This window comes from Pseudorasbora parva, chromosome 6, assembly GCF_024679245.1.
Source record: "Pseudorasbora parva isolate DD20220531a chromosome 6, ASM2467924v1, whole genome shotgun sequence".
Taxonomy (NCBI): Eukaryota; Metazoa; Chordata; class Actinopteri; order Cypriniformes; family Gobionidae; genus Pseudorasbora; species Pseudorasbora parva.
This window is the reverse complement of record NC_090177.1, coordinates 42069600-42080104: the sequence shown is the minus strand read 5'-3', so window position 1 is coordinate 42080104 and position 10505 is coordinate 42069600. Positions and strand designations below refer to the sequence as shown.

The 10505-nt window shown below is 36.7% G+C and overlaps 1 protein-coding gene across 2 annotated transcripts; it reads left to right on the top strand.

The window, feature by feature from the left end:
- Positions 1-975: 975 nt before the first annotated feature.
- On the top strand, positions 976-10065 carry LOC137079425 (uncharacterized). Of its 2 annotated transcripts, none has more exons than XR_010905507.1 (2): positions 976-1031; positions 9134-10065. XR_010905507.1 is itself a non-coding variant. In XM_067447384.1 (2 exons), exons 1-2 carry the CDS (start codon positions 3409-3411, stop codon positions 10015-10017), a joined length of 912 nt encoding a protein of 303 aa, XP_067303485.1. In that variant the 5' UTR covers positions 3302-3408; the 3' UTR covers positions 10018-10065. The 2 variants fall into 2 exon arrangements, 1 of the variants encoding a protein (XP_067303485.1); XM_067447384.1 differs by lacking the exon at positions 976-1031 and adding an exon at positions 3302-3436.
- The last annotated feature ends 440 nt before the right edge of the window (positions 10066-10505 follow it).

Genomic DNA, 10505 nt, shown 5'->3' with positions numbered 1-10505 from the left:
ACACTGCTCAGAGTCTATTTGGTCCCACTCCACAGAGAGTTAAAATAACACTGAAGCTGTGTTAAAGTTAATGAGATAATTAAGAGATGAATAATATGGGGTTCCATTTGTGCCAAAAATAAGTTGACTGCCCAGTGCTTTGTACTATACATTTGTCCTTGTCATCAGTCTTTGTCAAGTTGTTCGGAAAAATTGGTATATGTTGATGTGTGTGTTCACTGCTTATGTCGATTTGCTCTGTTGTCCTTACTGTATTGATCCTATTTTTTCAGATAAAGTCCGAGCTTTAACTGTATACTGCTGTCCCTACAGTCATCTTAACTGTCGTCCTGTTCAGTCATCTTAACTGTCGTCCTGTTCAGTCATCTGAACTGTTGTCCTGTTCTGTTGTCTTGTTCAGTCATTTGAACTGTCATCTGAACTGTCATCCTGTTCACATGAGAAAGTTATCTCTGTAATTCGACTTGACAAAAAAATCTAAACACAGAGGCAAATATTATGAAAATGAATACCAAGACTTTACAACTTTACTTACTTTGATATTCAGCAGAAGCCCGCCTTCTCGTCTAAACCTGCAGCAGTGATGGCCATGACAAACCGTAATGGCGGAGCCAGAGAACTTTGGGAGAAGAAACTTTTTGGGAGGAATCAATTTTACTCCATAATTTAGCTCACAATCTACTGACATGTTATACTCTGTACACTCAAAACAGAGCAAAAATTATTAATTTTGAGGAGGAAAAAAAAACACTCCTGAAAAACAACACCATTTTTTCTGTGTGTCTTTCACTCATATGTCAGCATTTATCAGCCCTGTTAGCGGTGCAGTGGGTGGAACCGCTATAGAGAATAAGGAAGGAGAAAATGTGAGAGAGACCAGTGGAGGATATACATATGTTTATTTATGACTGTGATCTGACACGACTGTTTCTTTGCAGATCTGTGAGACTGAAGTCAATCTGGAATTAGAGCTCCCATCATCATCATCATCATCATCATCATCATCATCATCATCATCAGCCTAATCTCAGGTCAGTTCTTTACTGGTCTGTTTGGGTCAAATAACCCATTATATTACATTGTATGGCCTAGATTGATAATATTTAATACAGTACAGGCCAAAAGTTTGGACACATTACTATTTGTAATGTTTTTGAAAGGAGTTTCTTCTGCTCATCAAGCCTGCATTTATTTGATCAAAAATACAGAAACAAATATTGTGATATATTATTACAATTTAAAATAATTGGTTTTCAATTTATTATACTTAAATGATCATTTATTTCTGTGATGCAAAGCTGAATTTTCAGGATCATTCCTCCAGTCTTCAGTGATCATGATCCTTCAGAAATCATTCTAATATGATGATTCATTTTCAGAGTTGGAAACAGTTCGGCTGCTTAATATTTTTAGATATTAGATATTAGAGATACTTTTTTATATATATATAATACTTTGATGAATAAAAAGTAAAAAAAGAAAAAAAAGAAAAAAGAAGGAAATGTTTTAAAAAATAGAAATATTTTGTAACAACAATATACACTACTGGTCAGTATTTTGGGGTCAATCATTTTTTTCCTTTCTTTTTTGAAATAAATAAATAATTGTATTCAACAAGGATGTGTTAAATTAATACAATTATAGTAAAGGAGATTTATATTATTTTAAAATATGTTTTTATTTTGAATAAATGCAGTTCTTTTGAACCTTTTTTTTTTCATCAGCAGAACTGTTTCCAACACTCATAATAAAACTGTATGTCACATGTGACACTAAAGACTGGTAGCCTAGAAATCTAGATGCACCCTAGCGGCAGCAAATTTAATTTGCCCGCAAGTGTGGTCTAGCAACTCTCAATTCCTAGCCTGACAAGCCAGACCCACATCAAGATGTTTGGTCTGGAAACTCACCATAGACAGCTCAATCCGAGGGGCGGATAAACGGTTGTCTTTCAAACTCCCTCTGGACGCGATAGGATAGCGGTACACCAACCAGAGCAACGAAGGTGAAGCAGAGCTCGCTGATAGATTAAACATTCACCGTATCCGGTCGGCTAAACTCCGAACACATCTTCCCTTTTTAAGAATGACTTCAGTGCCGCTCTTTGTTCTTTTCTCAGAGAAAAGCTTAACTCCAAGTCTTCCAGAGTCGCAGTCAGAGCTGATTCGAAAGACCGCCGCCGTTTGCCAGTTTCTGTGTTAACTAGAAGCACGCAAACGCAACTCGGCCGTCGTCATTATGGCCCCGCCCGCCGACTCTATACACGATGTGATTGGGCCGTCCAGATTTTGAGGAACACAGCTAAGAATGGTATTGAGAGTGCCTAGACGACACTTGCGGGCAAATAAAATTTGCTGCCGCTAGGGTGCGTCTAGATTTCTAGGCTACTCAATTCCTATCTGAGCTGTATTCCTCAGAATCTGGACGGCCCAATCACATCGTGTATAGAGTCGGCGGGCGGGACCATAATGACGACGGCCGAGTTGCGTTTGCTAGCTTCTAGTAACACAGAAACTGGCGAACGGCGGCAGTCTTTGGAATCAGCTCTGCCCGCGCCTCCGGAAAACTTGGAGTTAAGCTTTCCTCTGAGAAAAGAACAAAGAGCGGCACTGAAGTCATTCTTAAAAAGGGAAGATGTGTTCGGAGTTTAGCCGACTGGATACGGCGAATGTTTAATCTGTCAGCGAGCTCCCCTTCACCGTCGTTGCTCCGGTTGGTGTAGCGCTATCCTATCGCGTGCAGAGGGAGTTTGAAAGACAACCGTTTATCCCGCCCCTCGGATTGAGCTGTCTATGGTGAGTTTCCAGACCAAACATCTTGATGTGGGTCTGGCTTGTCAGGCTAAAAGACTGGAGTAATGATCCTGAAAATTCAGGTTTGCATCACAGAAATAAATGATTATTTAAAGTATAATAAATTGAAAACCAAATATTTAAAATTGTAATATATCACAATATTAATTTTATTTCTGTATTTTTGATCAAATAAATTCAGGCTTGATAAACAGAAGAAACTTCTGTCAAAAACATTACAAATAGTAATATATCCAAACGTTTGGCCTGTACTGAATATATAGGTTTGGTTACCATTGTGGTGAAGAGTTTAGCAAAACGTGACCTTAAAGGGTTACTTCAGCAATTAGCATATGGTTTTCTATCAGTAGAAACTCTGGAGTATATTCAAATGATTATGTGCCTCCCTCTTATATCCTTCTGAGACGAGAGATTTATGCATTTTATTTCTGGAAAAATTACTCCGGTGACGCAAATATCATTGATTTGCATCATCGGTAAAAGGTTTGGCCAGAGGCTAAAGACTCCAGCCAGCAGAGGGAGCTATTTCTGCATGTTTTCAACTCGCACATGAGGAGTGAGATCACACTCACAGCTCAGCTCGGCTCAGGCATTCATGGAAACGGTGCGGCCGGCGGAGCAAAGTGAGTATTTTATCTTCTCAAGAATCTTCCAAATGCATGAACTGAACACGCGCTGAGAACTACTGCCGCGAGCGCAGACGCGTTTACCTCAGCTCTCATCACAAGCTCATTCAGCTCACCATGATGAGTGTAATCTGACTCCTGCAGCGACTGTGCTGACACTCACTCAGCGGCTAAATAACATATTGAACACACACGTTCAGTTTTTAATTGTAGTGTCTGTTCTCTAACTGAACTGATTTTATGAAGATGAACGCGGTGGTGATCAATGATTCAGTAGCGGTGACTTTGGAAATGTCCTCACAGGGCAGCGAAGCATTTTGGGAATTGTAGTCTTTCATCCCCATCAGACAAAAATACATTTTCTATCTTTTCTCTGTCTAGAATTTATTTGGACACAGACATCAAGAATCAGCATATGAATCTCAACAATGGTGACATGTTTTTATGCCACAATGCATTTCTGGGAGCCGACCAATTATAAAACTCATGGCTCCCAGCATGCATTGCAGCATGAAGCATATCACCATTGTTGAGAATCATATGCTGATTCTTGATGTTTTGCTAAAATAATTAGTTCTGTAACTTTTGAAAAAAAAAAAAAATCTAAAATCAAAATCTGACCTGTGGCGCGCGCATTATATATATATATATATATATATATATATATATATATATATATATATACACACACACACTTGGTTACTGATGAGATTATTAAATCATTCCATTTCATTATGAAAACCATATGAACTGATTTGCTTCTGGATTCCATTTTAACTAAGTGTACAAAACACTGTTAGCAACACTGCTCTTCAAAAGCCAAGTCAAACTGCCCAACTAAAGGAAACACTGATCAGCATAATGGTGACCAAACATTTTCCATAAAACATCAACATCTAAACCTGTTAATTCTCAATAAGAGCTAATGTAGACGAACAGTATGACAGGAATAACTGTGCAGTTGTTTAATCCTCTGATGAGATCTTCAGAGATTTAATGTCTTCTTTTATCTTCAGTTGATTTCATCTAAGGCTGTGGCTGAAGTCAGTTGTAGATCTTGTGATTATCTTTCCTTCAGTGATTATGCTCGTTATCATCAGGTGTTCATCACTAATTGTTCAATCACCACTTAATTCATCTCTTAATTATCTCATTAACTTTAACACGGCTTCAGTGTTAATTTAACTCTGTGTGGAGTGGGACCAAATACACTCTGAGCAGTGTTGATTTAACACTGGGGATTTTACTGTGTAGAAATGTATTTGCATACTGTGGTTAATACACTCAGTGTAGTAGATTATGGCCAGGGACAAAACCAGCCCGCGCAGTCGTCTCTCAATAGTGTAATTATAGTTTGCTGGCTTTGCCTCTCCTGTTGGAATTTTCCCACACGTAAATTCTGACCAATCGAAAGCAGTTTAGGAAATACGCCATGGCCAATGAGTGATGTGGATGTTGTCACGTGCTTGCGTTTTGGTTCGTTTTAACTGGTTCAGACCAAAGCAATCAGTGTGGTGTGAAAAGGAACCAAAAAAGCTGAAAAATGCAACAATGTATAATTGTTTGCCCTTGGTTCGGACCAAATGAACCAAACTAGAGATGTGAAAGCACCCTTAAAGAGGTGGTCTGGGGTTCGTTTCATGTGAACTCCGGTACGGTTCGCTGCTGATGTGAACACAATCATACTCAATCCCAGAAGTTAACCGCTATTAATGACATATGAGTTGATAAAAATGTGTGTTTTGTGTGTGTTTCACTCATTCGTCAAACACGGGTATAACCAATACACAATGAACAAGTGCTCAGAAATGATCACCGGGGCCAGACTTCGCAGTGTGTGGGGGTGAGAACTCCTCATCTGTGTGATGAGGTGCGGGTGACTGTACAATCTGTCCCAGGAATGAGGGCCTATGGGAATTGTAGTTCAAATGTAAAACAGTCAATATTCGGGTGATGGCTCCCTCTGGTGGTGTGAAGGAGGTGGTGTGGGAGCCTCAGAGTTATTGCCTTCATGTTCTTCTACCCTCGCGCCATCCTCCCTCTCTGTCCCGCTATCTTTCGGGGAAATGCACTAGATTGGGACATTATATACAACTAACCAAATGAGAAGGGTATTCCTGCACAACCGGAGGCTGCAGTTTCAGGACCCCAGTTCTAGGACCCCAGTTCTAGGACCCTAGTTTTTTGTGACAGCACCACCTACCGAATTGAATCACCAAAACACTAATTTAAGATGGACGATGGACACTGATCAGACTGTAAGTACCGATATTCAATCAAGTTTTATTTTATAACGTTTAAACGAAAAACAAAATGTACTAAAGTGAGCTGCTAACTATGAATTAAGAATAAATTCACACGAATTAAGAATTTGTGTGCTAGTTTTATTAGTTACTATAATGTTCTTGATCGTGGCGTGGCCATGATTTATTAAATCCTTTTTTATGTTTAATGACTATAATACATCTAGCCAGCTGCCAGCACATTATTAAACTTAAAAAGATGACAAATGCATATTGGTGTAAGGGTGTGTGATTTACCTGTAGCTTACTGTATTAGTGGGGAAACTTCCTGAATAATCATTGTTTTACCATAGTTAAGAATAAAATATTCTTACATAACTGCTCTGACTGCCTGGTTGCACTACAATATCAGCCTGTCTAAATGACGCATAATGTTTGACAAGTTCAGCCATTTATACTTTGGCTACGTTCTTATAGTCTGTACTTTTGCTGCGAAGGATTAAAAAGATTAAAATGAATCCTTTAATTAAAAAAATAATAATAATTCTGTATGAATCTTGCACATTTTTTTTTTTATTATCCTTGGAGCTGGACTGAAAAGACTGGGCATAATATTGCAGTGATTAATAAATGCATATTTAGCTACTTCAAACAAATACTATTATATTCCATTCTGCTTATCATGTAGATTTCATAATGTAACCGAGATGGCAATGGCTTTTGACATGTAGCCTATGTTACCTTTTTTTTTTTTTTGCTTATAGGGATTGCCACGCCATCACTGTGGAAATGACTGCAGGATTTTCATGTTAATTTTAGAGTCTCAGTGTTTTTTATTTTTTTTTTATTTTATTTTTTTATATAAGTATATGCTTATATAGTATCTGTCAATGTCCCACATCTTTCAGATGGACATGGCTTTCATTAGAAAGTGGTTGTGTCTTCTTTTGATGGAGCGCTTCCAAATAGAAGGGTATTATAACAATATATATTTGTATTTTCAACACTTGCTGGTTTTTATAAATTGTGCAGTATTTTATTGAATGTATGTTATCAGTTCATTTTGTGTCATGGCTCATTTATCAAAACTACCATGTTCACCAGATTAGTATAATGACTTTCAATCATCCTCCATTTAGCTAAGTAAGAAATGTTTACAATAGTTGCCTCACACTGTATGCAGCTTCAACTGTATAGTACCATGGTCTCAATTGGTGGGTATTGCTCTTATATACTTACAAATTTGGAGTTTGGAATTAGACATCAGTAACATTAATATTCTGTTTGGCTTTCTCTCTCTACAACTCCAACAGTGCACAAGTGTTAAATCATATATATATATATATATATATATATATATATATATATATATATATATATATATATATATATATATATATATATACAGCCATTCCGTCTGTGAGGCAACTGATGAAAAAAGGGGTCTTTTTGGTGCTGCTGTTATTGCAAAAATGACATAAATATATATTCTTCAAACATTCTTGAGTCTTGTCTTGCCTCTATACAATCTTTAAAATATCTGACTGTAATTTAGTGACTGCATATACTGATTCCATCTTTATTTTACCTGATAATGAACTAAAGTTAAGGAGGTTAATCAATACACAGTATAATTCAAGATTTTTAATGTACTCAACTTTTTTTAAAGATTGATATACATTTTAAAATTTTATTTTGTGTAAATTAATGTGTTTAAATTTAAAATTGTGACTGAAAGCAGGTATTACACACTTTGTAATTAACCTCTGATGCATTTTGAATTAAAAAAAAATCACATAAAATATACTCCTGAGATTAAATATCTTTATACTATGTAGGCTACTAACTAAACCACATGGGTCATAGAACTGAGGTCCTGAAACTGCAGCACACCGCTATATCATCCAGTTCTGTAGGTGGTGCTGTCACAAAAAACGAGGGTCCTAGAATTGCGGTCCTGAAACTGGGGTCCTGAAACTGCAGCCTCCGGTTGTGCAGGAATATACTACTGAACCAAATGAGCTCACAATTCCCTTAAAAGGTAAAGAAACATGTTGTCCTGTTTAAAATAGTTTGCTTTATGCTTACATGTGGCACAATCCACTTTTCATGTAAAGAATACTGTACATCATGGCAAATACAGCCCATCATCTGTCTATCCTCTGCACACATGTACAGACACACGCTGGCTCCACAAAATGCAATATACAAATAATTATGAACATTATTGAATAATACTGAAAAATAACATTAAACAATAACTTTTTAGTGTTCATCAACAAACTTTTGTGCATGTGAATCAATGTATATGCATCATGACATGACATGACACAGTTGACAAAAACTGCATTTAATTTGTAAACATGATTTTGTAAGTTTCAGTATTATTATAACTTCTCTATCATTCTTTCAAAGGCATATGGGGGGGGGGGTATTTGGAAACAGACATCAAGAATCAGCATATGAATCTCAACAATGGTGACATGTTTTTATGCCACAATGCATTTCTGGGAGCTGACCAATTATAAAACTCATGGCTCCCAGCATGCATTGCAGCATGAAGCATATCACCATTGTTGAGAATCATATGCTAATTCTTGATGTTTTGCTAAAATAATTGGTTCTGTAACTTTTGAAAAAAATAAAATAAAATCTAAATTCAAAATCTGACCCGTGGCAAATATTTATATATATATATATATATATATATATATATATATATACATATATATATATATATATATACACTCACACATTTGGTCACTGATGAGATTAGTAAATCATTCCATTTCATTATGAAAACTATATGAACTGATTTGCTTCTGGATTCCATTGTAACTAAGTAAGTGTAGAAAACACTGTTAGCAACACTGCTCTTCAAAAGCCAAGTCAAACTACCCAACTAAAGGAAACAGTGATCAGCATAATGGTGACCAAACATTTTCCATAAAACATCAACATCTAAACCTGTTAATTCTCAATAAGAGCTTATGTAGACGAACAGTATGACAGGAATAACTGTGCAGTTGTTTAATCCTCTGATGAGATCTTCAGAGATTTAATGTCTTCTTTTATCTTCAGTTGATTTCATCTAAAGCTGTGGCTGAAGTCACTTGTAGATCTTGTGATTCTCTTTCCTTCAGTGATTATGCTCATTATCATCAGGTGTTCATCACTAATTGTTCAATCACCACTTAATTCATCTCTTAATTATCTCATTAACTTTAACACAGCTTCAGTGTTAATTTAACTCTCTGTGGAGTGGGACCAAATACACTCTGAGCAGTGTTGATTTAACACTGGGGATTTTACTGTGTGTGTAGGTGAAACTTTTCTGGTGAAAGAAAACAATATGAAACCAAATCGACGTGGTTTGCTATACTAAACTTGTTCTGCCAATCTTTAAGACCAGCTTAAGGTGTTCTTTTTAATTGTTTTTTTTTTTTTTCAGCAACTCAAAGTACAGCCATGGAGGACAATTATGACAGTGATCTCTTCATCACTACCACAAGTTATGATGATTATTATTATGACATTGAAAAGCCTTCTAATCCATACCCACGCTATGAAATCAGACTGTCCATCTTCCTCATCACTGCTCTGTGTGTGGGAGTGCCGTGTCTGATTTGGGCTTTTTATTTTGTGCATCGTCAGAGAAAGACCAGAGGCCGGATCTCAGCCTTCATCATCCTCCTCCTCCTCTGTGACCTGTTGCAACTGCTCATGTATCCATATATAGTGACAATATTTCTTAGTTTTATCAGTTTCTTTGATGTCATTACATTCCTTGGGCTCTATTGTCTGAAAGTCTGTGGGCTTTACCTGCAACAGCTGGTGGCTCTGGAGGGAGTTCTGACTCTGAAATATCTGCTGATCTCTGCTCGTATTTTCTCAGCCCCCTGTTACATCATAATCTCCATCATTATACTTATTATTCCTTTAATGTATGGATTATTGATGGTTTTCATTGGCTATGGTTATGATTTGTACATTACTATTGGCATAATTCTGGCACCTGTGTGTTTATTGGTTGCCACAGGCATAATCACATTCAAAGCCCCGCCCACTCCTGCCAGTACACCTGTCACTGAGAACAGACCAGGTGCAGTGCTGTTTCTTGTCTCCACGGTTAACTTAGTTGTGCTCTATATCCCGTGTGTGTTGATTTACTTTATCCGTCTCTTTGACATGTCTTGGTTTACGATGTCTTTCTGCTTGTTGAGTTTGACAGTGATTTCAGAGCCTCTCCTGTGTGTGCTGGTCTGCAGAGAGAATCTCAACACTCAGACAAATCAACCACACATAGAGCTCAACTCCGCACAGGCATCAGTCTGAACTGAACATCCAGCCGAGGCTTATTTCAATAAAAATGTATAAGGAATATAAATCACAAACACATTATTATTTTCCCCATGTGCTGAAGTTAGCAAAATGCACTCAAAAAAAAATAGCACATTGGTTGAACATGATTTAATCATGAACAGTGGTTCCACGTGATTACACCACATTATCTTAACAACGATGGATGATGTTCAACCAGCTTGAAATATTTGTGTTCATTTAACATGAACAGGTAAGTTAAGTTAAATCAGGTTAACATTCTTAATTTTGTCCAAAACTATTACATTTGATTACTCTGAAATTAATATAAAAAAAAAACAAGTAATCCAGTTTAATTGATTATTTTTATTTAGTGAAATGCTATTTTTTTACAAAATTTAGATAATCGTTTACATTACAAGATTGTATTGGCTAGATGGTTTTGTTACATCCATAGCATGCCCAAAGTAGTTTTTTTTTTTTTTTTTGCATTAAAATATCTT